This window comes from Cajanus cajan, chromosome 3 (assembly GCF_000230855.2).
Source record: "Cajanus cajan strain Asha chromosome 3, NIPB_CcT2T_4, whole genome shotgun sequence".
In the NCBI taxonomy this organism is placed as follows: domain Eukaryota; kingdom Viridiplantae; phylum Streptophyta; class Magnoliopsida; order Fabales; family Fabaceae; genus Cajanus; species Cajanus cajan.
The window spans coordinates 27266120-27289183 of record NC_138519.1 but is presented as its reverse complement, the minus strand read 5'-3'; the positions used below and the strand labels follow the sequence as shown (position 1 = coordinate 27289183).

The window sequence follows — 23064 nt, the reverse complement described above, 5'->3', positions numbered from 1 at the left end:
TTTAGATGATCAAGCCTCCCTTGGGGAATTTTGCTGATCTTGGTTTGATAGCTTTCACTGGGGAATTTGGCCCGTGAGTGGAAGCTGAGATATCTCTGGAGAGTATTATTTCTGCGAGCCTCTCCAGGCTCAATTATTCTGTAAGAGTATTATTTCGGCGAGCCTCTCCAGGCTCAATTATTCTGAGAGAGTATTATTTCGGCGAGCCTCTCCAGGCTCAGTTATTCTGCGAGAGTATTATTTCAGCAAGCCTCTCCAGGCTCAATTATTCTGAGGAAGTATTTTTTCAGCAAGCCTCTCCAGGCTCAATTATTCTGTACAAACTGAGGAGTATTGTTTGTATCCTTGCCTTTTTCGTTTTCGGCTTTTGTTGACTGCTGTCATACACAAGCAATTTTCTATTTTTTCTATTTTATGCAATTGCCTCATGATAAGGTCTTTGAATGTGCAACTAATGTGTGTGATGCACAAATGCAAGTTTTATTATTTAATGTTTTTAGAAAAATGAATGGCTCTCCCTATCCTCCTTTTCTTGGAGGAATTTCTGTCATCGACGTGAGGGAATATTTTTGTAAGCCTTTTATGCAGGAGATTATGGATTTTATAGGAACCCCTCCAATTTTCTTTATTGACCGATTATTAAGGAATTTCATACAATTTTTTAGAAATACCAATTTAGAGGCATAATCACATGGTCAAGAGAGAAAAGAAATGAATAGATATTTTATTAATATTCACAAGTGTTTTTACAGAAAGATATACAGAAGGAATTTCTGAAGAATGGCTGGCCAGGGTAGGCTATATACATTGGGCTTAACAATTATATCTGTAATTGTTGCTCTTTACATTCCCTAGTTGCTTCGGGTGAGATGCCTGAGCCAGGAGCGCAGATGCTGCAAGACGCTTGCTTCTAGAAGATAATCACTTGAACCACCTTTCGGTTTTCGATTCAAGCGATCGTTGCTTGCTTTGCTTTTACATCTTATTCTTTTGCCCCTAACTTTTGCCTAGGACGTATCCTAGCGGGGATAATTTCGCCTTTGTTTTGCCTAGTACCCTTGTACTGGCGGGCTTTTTATTTTGCCCTAACTTTTGCCTAGGACGCCCTTTTTGGGTTTTCATCCTAGCGGGCCTATGCAAGCAACGTCTTCAAGCATAGTACTTCTTTACCTCGTCAGCGTTGACTGGGTATCGAAGTTCTTTTCCATCCATGTCTGTGAGGATCAATGCTCCTCCTGAGAAGGCTCGTTTTTCCACGTATGGTCCTCCGTGATTTGGGGCATACTTTCCGATTTTGTCCTTTTGAGTTGGTAGCAATTTCTTCATTACCAACTCTCCCTCATGGTAGACTCGAGGGTGGACTTTCTTGTCAAAAGCCTTTTTTGATCTTCCTCTGATAGGCTTGACCATGGCATATGGCGTTCAGCCGTTTCTTTTTGATAAGGTTCAACTGGTCGTATCGGCTTTGAACCCATTTTACCTCGGAAAGTTTTGTTTCCATGATTACCCTTAGAGAAGGTATCTTGACTTCGACGGGTAGAACTGCCTCCATCCCATAGACGAGGGAGAATGGAGTAGCTCCTGTAGATGTGCGTACTGAAGTCTTATAACCATGAAGAGCGAAGGGTAACATCTCGTGCCAGTCTTTAAATGAGGCAACCATCATTTACCCTATTTTCTTGATGTCCTTATTGGTTGCCTCGATTGCCCTATTCATCTTTGGCCGATATGGGGAAGAGTTGCGGTGTTGGATCTTGAATTCTTGGCACAGTTCTTCCACCATTTTATTATTCAGATTAGATCCATTTTCAGTGATGATTTATTTCTCCATGCTTCCACTAGATTATTCTAAAATCTTTTGGGACAAGAGAGAAGAGAAAGGAAAGATATTTTTGTTCTAAAGTTTGTGTTTTAGAGGGGATTTATTTTTCAAAAATGATTTTTGTAAGAATGGATGGCCAAGGTAGGCTTATGTGTTTAGGCTTGTTTGATTAAACACTTATGAAGTTAAAAAGTCGTGTTGTGATTTGACAACTTGGATAGCTTCCCTTGAACCTTTCTTTTTGAATTCGGTTCATGGTACCATCATGGATTTATTTTGTTTTTTGATTGTCCTTATTTTTGCCTAAAACACCCTTTCGTGGTATTTTAGCGGACTTTTGTTTTTGTTCATTATTTTGTAACCCTAATTTTTGCCTAGGTCACCCCTTCGTGGGATTCCTAGCGGGTTCTTTGCTCTTATTTTTGCGCAGTCCCCTTTTTGGGTTTCCTGCCGAGCTTCTTTTATTTTGAAGGATTTATTTTTATCCATGATGGCACTTGTCAAGGCCAAGGGAAGGTGCTCCAAGTTGTCACACTCACCTCCACATGAAAATGATGTGGGTTTATTATTATTAAGATGATTTTAACCTCATTCATGTTTATTCAAGCAGGGTTAAAAATGATGCGGTTTAGAATTTTATTATAAGCAAGAAAAGAAGCAATGAAGAATGATTTTATTATAATCATAGCGGAAACATGTGTCCTTATTTCATCACTGATATGGGTCCCAATGTTGACCTCTTATATCTTTTGGCCATGCCCCAAATTCACAGTCTCTAATTTCTCTTGACGAGCAATCTTTGCAGATCCGGAGAAATGGTCTCCTCATTACTGTCCAACTCAACCCATTTATCCTCAACTTTTGGATCCCGGTCAGAGCGAACAATTACAGACACAATTATTTTATTGGTTCTGTTTAGGTTTAGAATTATTAATGTTAATGGGGAAAGAGAGAAAAGAACAAAAGAATGATACGTGAAAAATGCCTCTTTATTGATATTTAAAAAAAAACTGTAAAACCCTTATTTACATGAAAAGGTTCTCATGATCTCGGGTACTGATCATGAGTCCCTAAAAGAAGAAAAATATGAAGGGGCCCTATCGTGGCTTGCCATTCTCTACTCCTGCTTTGGTAGAGGATTCTTGCTCACGTCGGGCGCTGTCGAATCGAAGGTGACCCACCCAACATCAATAAGGTCTTGGACCTTATATTTGAGAACTTTACAGTCCTCCGTTGAATGCCCCGATGCCCCCGAATGGTATAGACATTTGTCTTGTGGTTTGTACCAATCGGGGTATGGTGGATCAAATTTCCTTGGTGGAACATAAGCTAGAAGATGCGCCTCCACTAGCTTCGGCAGGAGGTCGCTATATGTGGTCGGAAGTTTATCAAACTTCCTCACAGGCTTGTATTGCGACTTTCCCGACTTCGAAGTGGAAGAAGATGGAGAAATGGTTACAGCGTTGACTCCTCCTTCTTTCTTCTTCCCGAAGGTCTTCTTGGCTTCAAATGATTGGGGAATGTTTAGCTAGCTTCCCACTTTTCAGCTCTTGTTCCACTCTTCCTCCAACATGATGGGACTCATGGTCACTGTGCTCAGCCCCTTGTATATTGTGGTGACGCATGAGTTCCATCATTTGCGCCATTTGCTCCTTGAGCTGTGAGAGCTCGGCTGTAAGCTTCTTATTTTGTTCCTCCAACGCGTCCATCTTCTTGATTTTCTGCGCGCGCGTGAGGACAGAGAGATGACCAGCCACTTTCTAAAATGAATGTTTAATTAATTTATTTATGGGATGAATACGCTCTTGACATGAGCTTGATAACCCTCCATTTTTAAGGCACTGCCTTTTTAAAACGGAATGTTACCACCCTCCTTGACTTATGATCCCTCCCCAACGGAGAATCTCGATAATTATGGGTCTCTTTTACTCATGTCAAGAGGTATTGGTGAACCTAGAATGCATGGTTTATGAGGATGCATGATAACTTATTGGTAATGATGCACATGCTCCTCACTTTTATTATATTTTCGCACATGGTCTTTCCTCTCATGTCATGGTTTTTTCATGCATGGGGATTATTCTTTAGACCTTATCACGAGGTTATTTATTAATGCACAAACAATTGCACATAAGCATTTACACAAACAATTCACTCATCCACGAACAGTCACGAGCGAATCACGAGGTAGGGGTTTCCTGCAGAAAGGTGCATATTCAAGGTGGTTCTAACTGTTCTCACCGGTCTGAGGCCCCCAAGGTGCCCCCATTATAGGGACCCAATTCCTCTCGTCGTAAGTCGATGGAAAGCTCCAACGCACTGTCGGACTCGAGTTCATGGTTATCACCTTGAGTGATGCTTTCCGACAACGGTCTACGGGCACCTATAGACCCATTCGACAACCGGCCGTACTAACATCCACTCCCTATGGCTTACCACTCATGCCCCCGGGTATAGAGGGAACTGTTGTGTGCAAAGGTTTGTGTGCAGTTTTTATTTCAAACAATTGCAAAAATTTAAACATACAACAGTTATTTAAAGCCAAATAGGTAAAACGTGTTATTATACAAGCAAGGGGTAATGAAGTAATTTTAACTATTATTTGTTAAAAATAATCTGTCACTAAATGGGACTGACTCTCGAGGCTTCCCCAGCGGAGTCGCCATCTGTCGCCACCGGCCCGAAACGGGCTTTCGGCACTCGCGAAGGATGGTTGGACTCTTTTATTGTTTTGAAAAGTATGGATTGCTAGAATGACTTATTCTCAAACTGAGACCTCGTCAAACGAGCAATTTTATTAAAAGGCTCACCAATCCATGTTAATCCCAAGCGGGACCCTCCATGGATTAGCGGTTTTCATAAAAAGGAAGGGTTCGTGGAGTCGCCACCAATGTTTTACTCAAAACATTGGAAAAAGGGATAAGGCAATTGATTTTATAAATCAACTTCGGCCATTACAACCAGAGTTGGGTAAGGGAGTCGGTTACGCGTGGGGAAGGTGTTAGCACCCCACAGCGCCCCTTTCGGGTTCCCTATGACAGATTATTTCTAAAAATAATAGTGCAAAATTACTAAATTACCCCTATTTATTCTAAGCAATTATAAATTAACTATCTACATGATGACAGTTTAATATGCACACAGAAAGCAGTAAAAGAAGGGATTTTTAGAAAAGAAACCTCTTGAAGCGTGCTTTTTATATATCAAGTAAAACTGGGAAGCTCTTTGGCGTTCCCTCGCTCTACAAGCCCGCTCACTCCTTCCTAAAAATAATTTTTGACTATGGAAATCCGGAGGATTTCCCTTCGACTAAGTTCGAATCTCCAAGCTAAATGCTCGGAATTCCAGAACTTCGTCGGATCGACTCCCAAAGAGATTTCTAGGGCAGAACACTGCTCAAAAACCCCAGAATACTCAAGGAGGGAGTCAAAACTCAGTGGAAAAGTGTCAAATGACGTCAAATTGACGTCATATTTATAGGAATGAGGCGCAGTACGGCCCCTGGGGTCAATACGGGCGTATTGAAGTTTTTGAACTTCAATACGGCCGTATTGAATTCAGTACGGCCGTATTGAAGTTCAAAGACTTCAATACGGGCGTACTGAGTTCGCCGCGGCCGTATTGCAGTTCAAAATACTCAATACGGCCGTAGTGATCCTCTGGGAGGCCGTATTGAGCTTCATTCCTCCCACTTTTCTTATTTTTGCTATCCTAAGACCTCTAGACCTACAGAGAACCCTCCTAGGGCCTTCCAGGAGTCCTTCTGGCTGATCTTCCTTCAGTCTTTGAGAGCCTTCTAGCTTTATTTCCGACCCGGACAATTTTAGGGGTCTACAATGGGGAATAGAGTGAAAGTTCTAGTGGAAGCAGTTGGGACTTATTGTTTAATCCTTAACACTGGACATCATTTAGATTTATTGGAAACTCTTTATGTACCTAGTTTATCTAGAAATTTAGTTTCATTATCTAAACTTGATGCTATTGGATACTCTTTTACTTTTGGTAATGGATGTTTCAGTTTATTTAAGCATAATCATCTCATTGGTACTGGTATTCTTTGTGATGGTTTATATAAATTGAATTTAGATGGTTTGTATGATGAAACCCTCTTGACTCTGCATCATAACATTGGTACTAAACGTAGTTTAGTAAATGAACGTTCTGCTTTCTTGTGGCATAGACGTTTAGGTCACGTTTCTAGAGAAAGAATGGAAAGATTAATAAAAAATGAAATTCTTCCAAATCTAGATTTTACGGATCTAAATATTTGTGTGGACTGTATTAAAGGAAAACAAACAAAACATACAAAGAAAGAAGCTACAAGAAGCACCCAGTTTCTTGAAATTGTGCATACCGATATATGTGGTCCTTTTGATGTCAATTCTTTCGAAAAGGAAAAATACTTCATTACCTTTATAGATGACTATTCACGTTATGGTTATGTCTATCTATTGCATGAGAAATCTCAAGCAGTCAATGCCTTAGAAATTTACTTGAATGAAGTAGAAAGGCAATTAGACAAAAAGGTAAAAGTTGTAAGATCTGATAGAGGTGGTGAGTATTATGGAAGATATAATGAAACTGGGCAACACCCAGGTCCATTTGCTAAACTTCTTCAGAAACGTGGCATTTGTGCTTAATATACAATGCCAGGTACACCACAACAAAATGGTGTATCAAAAAGGCGTAATAGAACATTAATCGATATGGTTAGGAGTATGTTAAGTAATTCAACTTTACCCATATATTTGTGGATGTATGCCTTGAAAACTGTCATGTATTTGTTAAACAGGCTTCCTAGTAAGGCAGTTTCAAAGACACCTTTTGAACTGTGGACTGGTAGGACACCTAGTTTAAGGCACCTACATGTTTGGGGTTGTCAGGCAGAAATAATGATTTATAATCCACAAGAAAAGAAATTGGATGCAAGAACAATCAGTGGATATTTCATTGGTTATCCAGAAAAATCAAAGGGGTATATGTTTTATTGTCCTAATCATAATATGAGAATTGTTGAAACTGGAAATGCAAGGTTCATTGAAAATGGTGAAGTTAGTGGGAGTACAATTTCACAGAAAGTGGAAGTCAAAGAAGTTAGAATGCAAGTTCCTTTGACTTATGCCTATGGCAATAAAGTAAGTGTTCCTCTAACTGTTGTGTCAAACAACAATGAAGAAGAACAACACAATAATGAACCCATAATTCATGATGAACCTATTGTAGAACAGCCACAAGAAATAACATTAAGAAGGTCACAAAGAGAAAGAAGACCAGCTATTTCAAATGACTATATGGTATATCTACATGAGTTAGAAACTGACTCAAGTATTAATGAGAATGATCCAGTTTCGTTTTCACAAGCTGTAAGTTGTGATAATTCTGAAAAGTGGTTAAATGCCATGAAAGAAGAATTAAAATCCATGGAACAAAATGATGTTTGGGACCTTGTAGAATTGCCAAAAGGTTGCAAGAGAGTTGGTTTTAAGTGGGTCTTTAAGACTAAACGTGACTTTGATAGCAACCTTGAAAGGTACAAGGCTAGACTTGTTGCTAATGGTTTTACTCAAAAAAATGGCATTGATTACAAAGAGACTTTTTCACCCGTCTCACGAAAGGATTCCTTTAGAATTATCATGGCATTAGTAGCCCATTATGACTTGGAGCTACATCAAATGGATGTGAAAACCGCCTTTCTAAATGGAAATTTGGAGGAGAATGTTTACATGGACCAACTAATGGGGTTCTCAGTTGAAGGAAAGGAATACATGGTGTGCAAATTAAAGAAATCAATATATGGACTTAAGTAAGCTTCCCGCCAATGGTATTTAAAGTTTAATGATACCATTGTTTCCTTTGGATTTAAAGAAAACATTGTTGATCGATGCATATATTTGAAGGTCAGTGGGAGTAAATTTGTATTTTTAATTCTGTATGTTGATGACATCTTGCTTGCAACTAATGATCTTGGTCTTTTTCATGAGACTAAGAAGTTTCTCTCTAGTAACTTTGAAATGAAAGATATGGGCGAGGCAAGCTATGTGATAGGAATAGAAATATTCCGAGATAGATTACAAGGACTGTTAGGCTTGTCTTAGAAAGCATATATCAATAAAGTACTAGAGAGATTTAGGATGGAAAAGTGCTTAGCATCGCCCGTTCCAATTCAGAAAGGAGATAAGTTTAGTCTCACTCAATGTCCTAAAAATGACTTGGAATGAAAACAAATGGAAGCAATTCCGTATGCATCAGTTGTTGGGAGTATCATGTATGCTCAGATCTGTACTCGACCAGATACAAGCTTTGCAGCTGGAATGTTAGGAAGATATCAAAGTAATCCGGGAATGGAACATTGGAAAGCTGCAAAGAAAGTTCTGAGATACTTACAGGGAACAAAGTGTCACATGCTTACATATAGGAGGTCTAATCACCTTAAGGTGATTGGATATTCAGACTCTGATTTTGTTGGATGTGTGGATTCAAGAAAATCCATTCTTGGCTATGTATTTATTTTAGCTGGAGGAGCAATATCATGGAAAAGTGCAAAACAAACAGTTGTTGCTTCATCGACTATGGAAGCTGAATTTGTAGCATGTTTTGATGCTACAATTCAGGCTAATTGGTTGCGGAACTTTATTTCAAGGCTTGGAATTGTCGACAGTATTGCTAAGCGTTGAAAATGTATTGTGATAATTCTGCAGCAGTATTTTTTTCTAAGAACGAAAAGTACTCTAAGGGTGCTAAGCATATGGAATTAAAGTACTTTGTCGTGAAGGAGGAAGTTCAGAAACAAAGAGTGTCAATAGAACATATTAGCACAAATCTTATGATAGCTGATCCTTTAACAAAGGGATTACCGCCCAAAACATTTATTGAGCATGTTAAAAATATGGGCATTATTGTTACTAATGATTGTTGCGTATCATGTTTATTTTATATTAAATGATTGACATTTTGAGCTCATCAATGATATGTTTCTGAGTACCTGTTTTATATGGTTTTATGCATATTTGTGTTAGAGTAATGTAAACAGGTGTCATCTTGAATAAAGATATAAAGTTGGACCAAGTATGTGCTCCTTATTAATGATCATATTAAGAAGAAGACTTGTTTGTAGTACATGGAAGGGACTATGTCGATTAAACTGATGTACAACCGCCATGACTCAAATTAGTTCATATTTTTAAATATGAAATTATGATGAACCCAATGTATAAAATGATTTAGCCATTTTAATGCGCATTATGTTAATTTAATTTATTTATTTATTTGTCCGTTGTGAGAAATGTCACATGAGTCAAGTGGGAGAATGTAAGATATTATGTCTCATGTGGGAAATATGTGATATATAAAAGGGCTAATAAATAAATAATTAAATAATTAAAGACTAAATCATAAATGGGTTTAATGGAGCATTTATGATAATAATTGTTATTTGATGGAAATAACAATCTTTAGGGATTATAAATATCCACTAATGTGAGACAAGGTCCACACCCCTGACAGAAAGTATTCTCTCAAACCCTAGCCATCACGAAAGACAGAGAGAGTAGAAAGAAAAGTCAAAGGGAGTGAAATCTTGATTCTCTTCAAGAAGATCAAAGCACTCTAAAGTTCAAAGGAGTTTTCTACTATGGAGAAAGGTACACACTTTCTTATTATTATGTGAGTATCATGAATTTCAAAGATCCTTTAATTTTCTATAATTGATGTATTAGAAAATAATAGAACTTACATTGGCATGATAGATGGGTTGTAAACATGTAGTATGAGTTGTGTTATGTGGTGAAAATGTTATGTGTTACTAACATATGATTAAATATTTATCAATGATGTTGTTGGTGATGCTTTTGTGATGAAGATGGGATGTAAAATGAGATGCAGGTTGTAGTTAAGTTGTGAAGTTGTTTATAAATTGTGTGTTGATCTATGATATTGTTGAACCATGTTGAAATTAAGTTGATAAAATTGTTTTATGTTATGTGTTGACTGTCTATATTTTGTGAAATATGATGAGATGATCTAGTGAAGAGTTGTGAAGTACATGATGATAAAGTTGTGAGTTGTGTGAAGTTTGTAGAGGTGTTGAGACGATACAAAAGTTATTAGTAGATTGTGTTGCTAAGTTGTTAGATGAGAGTTGTATGTTGTACTTTGTGTTGAAAAGAGATTAATTTGTCATGGTTGAGTTATAAATTATGAATTGAGATGTTGAGTTGATAGTTGAGCTGATGAGATGATAATTGTGTTGTTTAAAGTTGAAATGAGATGTTGTGTTGTTAAAATGTGTTGTTAAACAGTGTTGATGAGTTGTTGTGCTGATAAACTATGTTGTTCAAGTTAAAAGTTGACTGAGATGATGAGTTGAAAACTGTGTTGATCGTGCTGTGATGATAAGTTGTTGATCACTAGGACTAGCGGAGATGTTTTCAAAGTTGTTCATCCCATTGTGTGGATTGAGATAATTGTGGTGCTCTGAGAGCCTAGTTTGTTGAGAAACCCTCATTGAAAAGTTGTCCCTTGGAGTGGATGATGTGTTGTTCTCCTCTAGGACTTAGTTGGTCCCGTGTGTGGACAAGGTCGAGGCACACGTGTATGAAGCGACCACGGTATAGGGGCCAAGCCGAGTTATACCGATTATAAGGGCCAATATGAGTAAAGTACGAAGTTGGGAACTTAGTTCCTAACCGAGTATCGGAGGGTTGTAGTATTTGGAGAATAGTCGGTAGACTAATCCCATAGGTGACTTAGTTAAGCTAGTTAATGTCGTAGTAGGTCTAAACCCAACTGTTCTATCCTGATAGAGTACTATACTTCTTTGTTTAAGTGGCAAAGCCTAAGAAATCGTTATCGTGTTGTGAATTTCTATCCAAATTTGTTGTTTATCTAGCAAGCCCAAAAAGGTTCTGTGTCGGTTCGGTAGGACCTAGCCACGTAGACTACTCACCACGTTTTAGGAGATCTTCGAGTTGAAATGCGTGACGACGCATAAGTTGTTGATGTGTTGATTTTGTGTTGATTTAGTTGCATATCTGTTGTGATGTTGTGAAGCTATGATTAAGTTGGGTGTTGTTATGTGTTGAACGTTGAACTGTTGAAAATGTTGTTTCTATTGTTGAAGTTATAAGTTGTTTATATCTATATGTTGATTATTTTTACTAGCTTACCCTTGCATGTTTCCATATAATTTGGACTGTGATAATCATATTATGTATGGGAGCAAAGCAGGGATAGGCTAGAGAGTAGTGATAGTATCACAGGTGGTGACTGGAGCTGATCTTTTGTGTAGGCTACCTTGGTATAACATTTTGATAATATTAGATACTTGACTTGTTGAGCCTAAAACTGGATATATGTATATATATTCTATTCTTGCATGATATTGTTCTGCAGTGTAACGGCCAAGCGAGTCATTATACTTTTCGTTGAAATTAGGTAGTTCTAGACAACATAAGTAAACCAGCAGCATCAAGAGAATGCCAGACATAATAATTGGTTCGAATTTGCGTCTGACCAAAAACATCTAAAGGAGATTCATCATTCTTAGTCGCACAACAGTTTGCTTTTATGTTAGTATTGTGCACGACTGGTCCTCGTTTATGTTTTGTTTCACTCAAATTGAAACCAATGTTGGGATTCCACGTCAATTACATCCGTAATGAATATGATTAAAATATTGTATATAGATAAAAGTACTTTTTTATTTTATAAACTGATTTTGTAAAATCTCATAATAATCATTATTGAATCTATCGAGTCATTTATTATTATTAAACAACTTATATTTAATTTTAAAATTTTCATGTTCAATTCTAAAGTAAAAAAGCTGCATTAGAAGTTTCACGCTTGTTAATGTTCTCGATGATTATTGTTGAACTTATCATTTTATTGAGTACACACGTTCAATACGTGGATTCAACAAATAAATTCACGTCCATGATGCAAAAGTTATAACTCGGAGTGTTGGATTTAACGTGGAAAATCACGTCCATAATAATTACCAAACACACTATCATTATTAGATTGTTATTTAGTTCTATATAAAAATATCACGTTTGATCTAGATGTTTATTTATTTATGTGAAAGATATATTAAAAATTATACATCAACTAATAATATAATACAAGAGAAGATGAGCAATTATAAACCCTCAAGTCAACTTTGAATGGTTAACTTAAATTAGTTTAAGATGAGAGGGTCATTTGCTATTTTGTTAAGCCAATAAAGGCGTTTCCACCAATTCGGTGCGCTTTTGTACTCTTGCAAGTGTCCCTTTGCATAAAAATCACCATCTTTTTTGTACAATGGTGCTAAATATCATATCGAAGTACAGAAGGTGGGAAAGTAGTAAGAAATTTCCTTTGCTCTTTATCTACCTATATATATGTATTGCATATATAGATATCCCAGTTGCACAAGAATTTGTTGATGAGTTTTGGCAGAGAAAGCAAGATGAGCAATCGTTTGCTTCACTACTCTTTACTTAAGGAGGTAATGCCTTTGTATTCCTTTTACGTGTTCTAGTTAAAGTTCTGTTTGAGTTTATACAAGTAGGTATAAGAAGTACCATATGCATGTATTTTTAAAAACAAAAAATCGTTTTTTGGCATATATGTTGTGTTAGGAGAAGATTATTTCTTTGGAATTGTATTGTTTTTAGGATGTTAGTTAATCATATAGATAAGGTCGAGTGAAGTATATTTTAATTAAGGCTTTAAATTGTGAGTTACCTTATCAATATTACCATTTGTAGTTTTGAGAGGTGTGGGATTTAATTTGTTATTTTATTCGTCTAAAAGATCAATATATATGTATGGTGGTTATATATAAATAAATATTATATTTAAATATATATAAATTATATTTAAAATATATACATAAATATTTTTAAATATATAAATTATATTTTAAATTTATGATAAATAATTTATATAATAATAAAATTTGTATTGATAACTTATTTTAAAATATTATTATTTAATTTATAAATAATTATACTAAATAAAAATTAAATTAAATATAAAATTAAAAAAATTCTACAAACTCTCGTTGAAAAAAAATTCTAAAAATACTCTTTCACAAAATAAAAGTTCATATTTAATATTATATATATATATATATATATATATATATATATTACAATCATAGATCAATTGTCAAAATTAATTAGTGATTATACGTGAGAACTTATATAATGATTATATGAACAGTCTTATATTTAAATATTGATGTTTCTAATTTTAACTTAAAAAAAATAATGTATTGACTTTTATGATTATTTATTATCACAATGTTTTATCGGAAAGATTGGCTCTATTTCCATATAAAAACTTTTAGTAACATCCATACAAAATATTATATATATATATATATATATATATATATATATATATATATATATATAATATATATATATATATAGGGGAATGTTAATATATTCTCACCTATTTTTTAGTGGGAGTATGTTAGCAACTTACACCAAAATTTTAGGACAAAAAAATTACTCATTTTTTTTATTTGGTTAATTCGTACAAAGAATATTATAGTAATTTAATTTAATTTTAAATAAAAATAAAATACTTTTTCTCTCTTATTAATTTTATTCTCCAATTTATTTATTTTTCAGAGAGAAGGGGGAGACATCATGAGAGATGAGAGAGAAATGAGTTAAAGAAAGAATTTAATAGAAGAAAGATAAATAAGTTAAAGAAAGAATTTAATAGGAAAGAGAAATGAGTTAGAGAAGAAATTTAATAAGAGAGAGAAATGAATTGGAGAAAATGAAGTTAATAAGAGAGAGAAAATATTTTATTTTCATTTAAAATTAAATTAAATTACTATAATCTTTTATACAAATTAACAAAATCAAAAGAAATGAGTGATTTTTTTGTCCTAAAATTTGTGTAGGTTGCTAACATACTTCTACTAAAAATAGGCGGGAATATATTAACATTCCTCATATATATATATATATATATATATATATATATATATATATATATATATATATATATATATATATATATATATAATCTTCATTTACAATATATATTTTAAGGGAACTACTACCGTACCCATGAATACTGAAGGGTTTTAGTACATCACATTATGTAAACAAATAAATTTTAAAAAATAAATTTAAAATAACATAAATTTTAAATTAAAATTTTATATAAAATAAATCAATTAAAAAGACTAATTCAAAACAAAATAATCAAAAAGTCAATTTTTATAATAAATTTTATTTATATTTGACCAAATTAAAAAATTAAAAACAAAAAATTATAATAATATTATAAAAACATTAAAAAAAAATATAACAGAAAAACTAATTTATACTATAAATTTAAAAAAGTTATCACCAAAAAAAATTAAAACATATTAAAAAAATATTAATATTAAACTTTTTAATTATAATAGATGTTATATTAATATATAAATTAAAAAAATAAAAATAATATAAAGATACAGAAAAATTATTAAAAATATTATATTAAAATAAAAATAAAACAAGTAATTATAAAAAAAATAAAAATAAAATAACCGTTCCGGTACCCCACAATTATAGTGAATACTGTAGAATTTCTCATATTTTAATTGTTTTTTTTTTACAGTCTCAATACATGCAGAGACTTAGATATGGAAAATGCTATTTAGTAAATAAAATGCTCACCATGATTTAATCTTCATCTCATGATCTGTCTCCGGTGACTAACTGTAATGAGTAGAGAAAAAGATACAGGGCCATCTTATTTGCACTAAGTCCCAGTTCAACTTTGTGCCTTTCTCTCTCTTCAATGTACCATGCAACTTCTGGGGATAATCCAAGTCCCCTAATAAACTCTAATTACTTGAATGTCATGATCTAGGGCAATTCAAGGGACATGTGATCGATATGGTCTAAGGCAGTATTTTAAAACCCGGATCGATCCGGCCGGTCGGACCGGTTAGACCGGGAACCGGTGGTCTAGTCGGTCCGAATCTGAAGTTGGATCGGTTATGCAGTCGACCCGTTTCAAACCGGATTGAATCGGTCAATTTTCCGGTTCAACCGGTGAACCGGTGGGTCAAACCGGTTCAACCACTTTTTTTTTTTTTTAATTTTTTAAGGGACCATAAATCACAAAAATAATAATAAAAATTGAATCTCTTAATGAAAAAACAAGGAGTCTTATTAAATATAACAATGACTACTTGTTCTAATATATTTGTTTGCAATATATACAACTTAAATAACTTTTATAGTATATTATTAATTTTAAATTATATATTTAATAATTTAATATCTATGTAAATATTACATATATTATTTTGTGATATTAATTGCAAGCATTTTATATATGTACATATTATTTATATTTTAATTTGTATTAATATATTGTTTAACATGTAACTTTTTTATGTATTTTTTTTACAAAATAAAAATAAAAATAATTTTAAATAAGATAGAAAAATTTAAATTTAAAATAAGATATGAATTTATTAAAATTTATAAGTATAAATATATTTAATATGAATATTTTTTAATAAAAATAAATAAAAATCGAGTCATGCGGTTCAACCAGTGACCTACCGGTTCAACCTTTGACCCACTGACTCAATACCTTAACCGGTTCGATGACCGGTCCGGTTTTTAAAACTATGGTCTAAGGTCCTCATCAGTACTAGTGTCATTCTAATATTAATGATTTTCTTGTTGGGACCATCATTGAGCTCCGGTGTCGTATGCTTATTAGTTCTTATCGAATCCATATATACAAGGTTACGTAAAGTTTATTCGGATAAAATTTTTCATACACACCTACGGGAGAAGAAGAAATAAAAGTTCTTCTTTCACGTTAATTTTTTAGATAATTAGAAAATTTCACCGATCATTTTTTAGTAAATTCTCTTATGTTAATCACATTTTTTTCATACATAATATAACATCTTATAGAATTTTTCCTTCTTTAGAGTGATTATGAAGTGACTTAATTAGTAGAATATACATTTGAAAATATCCCACCAAAAATCAATTTCACCCCCATGAAACGAAGCCCATAAATATCATATCATATCATCAGGTGAGAGCACAAACACAATGTCCAACAAATTTTATATGGTGGAAAATCATGGTTCCATTCTAGCCACATCTTCATAAACATTTTATGTCGTTTGCACACATATCTCTATCATGAAGGCAAAGTCTCAAGACCCCTCACATAGTCACATGCTAATCAGAGACAAATAACATCAGTGTCCTTTTGTTGCTGTCCTTATCAACGTTTCAGAATTCCCTATCTTCTCAAACTCCTCATTTCAACTTCACATATTCATCACATTACCACTTCCCTCCAAAAACACATCATCTGGAAACAGTTGCACTCGTATATATCCCAATCTGCTACATAGAAACCCTAAACCACTCAACAATCGACCCAACAGTCACATTAATTAAGTTTTCACCTACAAGAGATAGCATGCCCCCACATACGTGTGTTTCTCAATGCCTTCGCAGCTTCTGCGAAGCTTCCTCTTTTCCATTCGAAGCTATATATCTTGATCTATAATTGTCTCACTAGATAACTCAATCACTATATATAACTTTTCTTTTTCTTTTTTTTTCTTCTATCTTATGAGTTATGGCGTATTCTAAATAATTCGTGTATCGTTCGGTCGCTTTAGAAAGGAATGCTTACGTAATTGGAATTGATCGTTGAAATGCTCAATTTTGTTTGATAGCCAATTTTGTGAAATTCAATTTGTATTATATTTCAACTTAATTATGATGTGATGTCTAAGAGATTTTATATCATTCATGAATAAAAAATTCTCTTTAATTTGATTTAAAAAGTAATAATTATAAAAGTTATTAAGCTATTAGTCCCTAAATTATTTGAGAATTTTTAAGTATATTCTTAAACGGCTCTTTTTTAATTGGATCTAAATTAAATAAAATCCCAAAATTAGTTTTTGACAACTTAAAACCATCAGAAAATAAGAATTAGTATGCTTTTAAAACCTTATGGACCGATAAATAAAATACATGGATGAAGAACTTAAATATTTTTTTGCTTTTGTTTTTGTTTAAAGACCTGTGGACTTATTTAAAATTTATGGAAGAGAGACTATAAAATCTCATCAACAGATAATCATGCTACTGTAAAAATCTTTTGCTCAAATCAATTCTATATCTTTTGTAATACTTGTCACGTCATTAGGAATTTAAAAATTAAATAATTTTATTTGAAGTTTTGAACATCTCTTTATATATAAAACTTTTCTTGCATAGGGGTTACCACATACATACACATGTTTTCATGTTGGTAAGATATTGTCTGTTACTCCGTTTTGAGCCTAGTCTCACGATTTTGCTTTTGGATACTACTCAAAAGGTCTTTCAACCAATAAAGACAATTGTATGTATATAAACTCATGTTCATCCTCTTGTTTGAATGATGTGAGACTTTGTTTGCATCCCAACATTTTTAAATATAGATTTCTCTATTTAAAGAGAGATTTTCACTAAACAAAATCAAGAGAAAGAAAATTAAGAGAGAGAGAGCCAAGAGAAAAGAATTAGAATTGGATCGTTGTTAAGAATTATTGGTTGAGAAAAAGAGTGTTAGATTTGTGTTATTATCCTCATTACTGAAAGTGAATCAAAGTTTGAGTTTTCTTTTGTATTTAAGGGAGTGTTGTCCCTTGAGGGTTGATCTTAAGATATGGACTAGTCAAGAGTGTTCAAACTTCAAAGAGAAACGTCTCAAGTGAAGCAAGTGATTTCCTCGAGCAGGAATGGATTAGAGGTAGATAATTTCATATATTTGTCAGTGAATATAAAATAATTTTTATGTAAAATTGTTTGAAAATAGATTTAACCAAAAAATCTTTGTGGAGAGCTTTCAATAAACACTGGTGGCAGCCGTTCTAATAGGTTTACATTACTTGTAAATTTTAACTATGAGACACTCGATGACGTTGAGTTCAATTAGTAGTGATCCAAGAGTTTTCGACTTTATAAATAATTATATCATTTTAAATTTTAATTAGAGGCCCTTGTTGTGCACTTCGGAGTGATTCAGTGTATGGCAAAAGGCTCTAAAACATTCGCCAAATTCAAAAGAACATTGGTCGGTCAGAGTATATATATTCATATAGATCAAGTCCTTCATCAGGGTGCAGATGGAGGAATATATATAGAATTAAGGACAATTATTTAAAAATAAATAAATAGAATGACCAGAGTGTTTATGCAGAGTATTAAATTGTACACAAATGTAAAATTATAAATAATTCTACATAAAGTTAGAGATAAGTAATACATAGTTCAAAAAAATATATAGTTGTTTCGTCTATTTTGTGCACGTATAGCACTTCCCAATATAGATGTAATCTACTTTACCCAATAAAATATTTCTCTCATTTGATTGAATCAGAGAAGATTGCTGACCATCTTTGTCATATCTATATCTACAGTGATTTAATTATATTTCCTTAACAATGAAGATAATAAATTTAAGATGAAATTCATATAAAATGTATGCAAAATTAATTCTCAAGTAGAATAACCGCATTTTTTTAACCGTTAAAGATTGGTATATGCTTAGGTAGAGAAAATTCAGAAAAAATGAAAATAAAGAATTTAATTTTTACACATCATTTGCCAAAATTATATATTATTAACCAATAACATTAATATAAATAAATTTAAAAGTAATTATTATACATGACATATTGTGATTGAATGACACTATGCTGATGCATTTTAATTTAAAAAAAGATTGAACAATATTATTGAATTTTTTTTCAAAAACTCGTTAATAATGCATCCACATTTAGTTGATATTAGGATATGAAAACAATGATTTTATAAATAAGTAAATAAGTGCTGTCAAATTAATCCTTTTAAAATCATTTATTAGTTTTCTGAGAGTTATTTTTATTAAATTAGTCATTTAAAATAGATAATTATTAAGTTCCTTCATTTGAAAAACTAAAATGGTAATTTAAGATGAAAATTCAATTACAATTTGCATTTTAAAATATTAACTTGGTGAAAAAAATTTACTAAAAACTAATTGCAATATTTTAGCCTCTGAAAAAAAATTAAAAAACCTTAGACCAATAAATCAGGAAGATCCTGGTTTTGGAAAGCAAAATGGACAGGTACTTGTTTTTATTTTCTTCAACACAAAGGTAGTCTTTTACTTCCGTACCAAAATTTCTTTATGTTGTGTTTGGATAAGTCATTTCTAAAATTCAAGGAATTTCAATTACTAAGTATTTGAATTACTCTCAATTGAATTTCTTTCCTTTTTCAAATATTTTGTTTGGATATAGCATTTTTCAATATCTTGTATTTCAATTCTCTTGTTTGGATAGAGTATTTCAATTTCTACTTAGCAAAATTTCATTTTTAAATATTTATTAAAAAATTAAAGTTTTAATAATAAATTTTATTAAAATATATTTAATAATTGAAAATTTTAATATTAGAAAATTTTAATTAATTCAAAAATAGTACTAGACGTTATATTTGATCAATTTTTTCTTTATAATTTTAAAAAAAAAATTAAATTCACAATATATTTAAAAGCTTCAAAATACCATTAACATCCGTAAAATAATTAATGCACGTTAATTCTTGATATGAAATGATTCCATTTTGAACTAAGAAAAAAATAATAAGAATCTTAAACTTTGAGTATAGGTGGTTCAAAACCACAATATCCCATACGAATTTAAACTAAACAGTAATGAAATTCCAAATGTACTTTATATTCATATTAAAAAAAACAAAAATAAAAGATAGTTTGTTAAAGATATCAAGGTTACAACTTCATGACCAAAGATTTTCAACTCCTCATAGAAGCAAAGCCTACAAAAAAACCAAGATACAATCTTGTTACCATGCTATATCAAGATCACAACTTCAAAACAACCAAGATGAAGAGAGGGAAAAAGGAAGGTAAAATCCAAGAAAAACAGGACTAAATGTTCATCTTCATTCTTCAAATATTCAAAATCATTTTGTCTTTGTAACCAGATTGAGACAGCTTCTAGGGACAAAGGATAACCAAAAAAAATTAAACAAATAATATAGTTAAGAGAGTAAGAATCGAAAGATATAACATATACTAGAATAACTCTCATTGCAAGAAGTATAAAACAACAAAATCTTTTCATATATATATGGATCATTTTTAGCATATATAATCAAATTATATATTATCCATGAACAACAATTATGCAAGCTAATTATAAAATTTATAAAGCAACTGACCTGTAACATCTAAGTATTCATGGAATACATAAAAGCTCCAAACCTGAAACATACAAAGTACATGAAAAAATTAGAAAGTTAACTTGCAAAACCAATCAAATTACATATAAATTCATAATAGTTCAATATACAAATATTAGCAATGATAGGTAATTAATAAATGATATCATATTAACTGAAAACAAATTAATACGCTAGTTGACTACTTTAAGCTGTCAGGGATATTAAAAGATACTTGCTCCTAATTATTTATGTGCAACCAAATTTTTAAATAATATTTTTCATTGATTTTACAAATAAACAAAGTGCACATATAAATATATAAGTACTCAACGAGTCCCGGTATGTTTGTTTAAAGTCATTCTTAAATAAAAAAATTCCGTTGAATAGAAAAACTATCCAGTTACAAAGTCCACCCATTATTATTCTTGAGAGTTGAGACCCTGTACAGCGTAACTCTTATTACTAAGTGGATTGTAATATCCAGTTGTTCTGTTAAGTATTACAATGATGAAATGCGTGTATCTATTGTAGTTGTTCTGGAAGTTGGGATAATAAGCGCACAAGGGCTAATGCCAATGAAAACAAGAGATGGTAGAGGAACCACAGATGCTTATTGTGTTTCTAAATATGGACAAAAGTGGATCAGGACAAGGACAATCGTAGATAACTTATCTGTGTGTTGTGTTTATATTTCATGTAAGTTTTCTAATGTGTCCTTTACTTGCTGCATGATTGTAATGTGATTCTTTTTATGTATTTTTTGTATCAGGAAGATTCTAGGGTGTATGCAGGACTGAAAATACATCCGTTTTTTTCATTGTGGAAGGTAGAGAAGAAAAATCAGGAGGAGGAATGTGGTTTGATCCCTACTAAGAGGGAAGGGAGAGGAGTTACATGTGATTCTATTCATGTATTTGAAAATGTTCAAGTATGATTTGATGTTGCTACCTCTAATGTGAACAAAGGTTAGCTTGGATTTGTGAATTGTGAAAAAGATTAGGTGTTTGGCCTAAAACAACATGTGACCCTTTTGATGGGGTTTCACTCGCAAGTATGTTGAGTGATAGGAAGTTCTGTTCTATTAGTTTTTTCTTTGTTTTTATAGTTTCTTCTCTTCATTACAAAATTTCTTCTTTTATTAAAAAAATTATAAGATTTAAATGAATTTTCTTGTTTGGGATTTAAATTCTGTAATTTCTTCTTGTCAATGCAGGATGATGTTTCACCCCTTGACTGGAGTGGTTGGACATTTTTGAATGATACCACCACCACTGCGGAGTTTGGTCCACCAAGTTTAAATTTATGTTTTGTTGAATCCTTAAATTTTGATAACTTTCCTGATGTAAAATCCTCAAGCGCTTCAATTTCTCAGAATGTCATGTCTTGCTCAGATCAACTTTCTAAACAGTCAGATAATATGCTGGAAATATCACTAACAAACTCAGCTGGCCTAGCTAATGAGCAAGCAATATGTCCATCAAAGCTAGAAGGTGTCAAGGTCGTATATAATTTATTGTATAATATACTTTGTTCCCAGTAATCCATCCCCTTTTCACAACTAAAAATAATCAGTAGAAACTAGTTTAGAAGTGATACTTTCATCTCAGTGTACTTATAACTTACAAAAAATTATTATCAGGACTTGGAATTGGAGGGGAATGAAATCAATACTTTTTCAGGACATAAGAACATTTTCAGAAAGTCAGATACTGAGCCACAAAGTAAATTTCTTCAAGAAAGGTTAACACACATTACCCAAACCAAATATCTTCTTGGTGATAATATGCGTATATTTTACATAGTGAATCTTTTTTTTTTTTTTTATGTTTATGTCATGCATATTTTCTATCAGGATAAAACTACTGGAAAAACACATAACAAACCAAGTTTTGCATTGTACCTCTAGAGAGACTGAAGGAACAATTAATGGAAGTTCTACTGGTAACCTCCTCAACCTGCTTGCTTTGATAATGCAGTGACATTTGCAGACAAATATCATAACAAAACAGAGAAATAATAATTGGTGACAAATGAATCAATGTATGAATTTATTGAAATCAAACATGGAACTGCAAATAAAACCCTAGATTAATACAAATTCAATAAGAACTAAAATATAACCCTAAAATTGAAAGAGAAGAAAAACTAACCTGAGCAAATGGAGAAATCAAGGATTGTAAGTTAAACAATCATGAGCAAGAGGAAAATCTAGATTATGAGCATGCGGGAGAACGAAAATCGCAAAAGAATGACGAGTACGAGCGAGCAAGAAATCGAGATCAAGATCAGAAATGGAGAAATCGAGCGAGCAAGAGAACGTGAATCGGAAAAGAGAAAGAACCGCTAGAGATGATCACGAGTGTGAGAGCGAAAAGCCAAATCGCAAGTGTGAGAGTGAGAGAGCCAACCCCGAACGTGAGAGACCCATCCGCGAACGTGAGAGACGCGTGCGTGACTGAGACAAGGAATTTCAAATTCTTCTCTTTTTGGTGGAATTTCAAATTCTATTAATTTTAGTTAATTGAAATGCTTCATAAAATGAGAGATTTAAAATTCTTTTTAAAATAACTTATCCAAACAACATAAATTAGAGTAAAGTATTTTAATTTCTTTAAAAAAATGAATTACCTCATTAAAATACTTTATCCAAACACACCATTAGGCTCATCATATCCGTACCCCTCACGTCCACTTCGAAATGAATGCAAAATTTGCGGGTCAAACTCTCTAAAGATAATAATATCACACAAATATGGCTAACATACCAGCTTTGTCGTCTTCGGCAAAAACAAAGCCACAATAGTTATTTGCGCAAAGATACCGAAATTAATGGTCAAGTTAGTAACAACTTCAAAAAAAATGGTACATCATACCAACCCTTATAGGCTCCACATGCCTTACAATTTTGGGTTGATGTTAGAAACCAACTTGGATAGCAATAAGTGGATTCTACGTTTTTTGAATTTCAGTGACAAC

The 23064-nt window shown here is 32.6% G+C and overlaps 1 protein-coding gene and 1 pseudogene across 1 annotated transcript; both read left to right on the top strand.

Moving 5' to 3' along the window:
* Window positions 1–8046: 8046 nt before the first annotated feature.
* Window positions 8047–8496, top strand: LOC145956184 (secreted RxLR effector protein 161 pseudogene; annotated as a pseudogene).
* Window positions 8497–10737: 2241 nt separating this feature from the next.
* Window positions 10738–23048, top strand: LOC109796452 (uncharacterized). The gene is made up of 5 exons (XM_083070752.1): window positions 10738–12311; window positions 17492–20784; window positions 20858–21586; window positions 21728–21828; window positions 21941–23048. Exons 3-5 carry the CDS (start codon window positions 21296–21298, stop codon window positions 22065–22067), a joined length of 519 nt encoding a protein of 172 aa, XP_082926878.1. The 5' UTR covers window positions 10738–12311; window positions 17492–20784; window positions 20858–21295; the 3' UTR covers window positions 22068–23048.
* The last annotated feature ends 16 nt before the right edge of the window (window positions 23049–23064 follow it).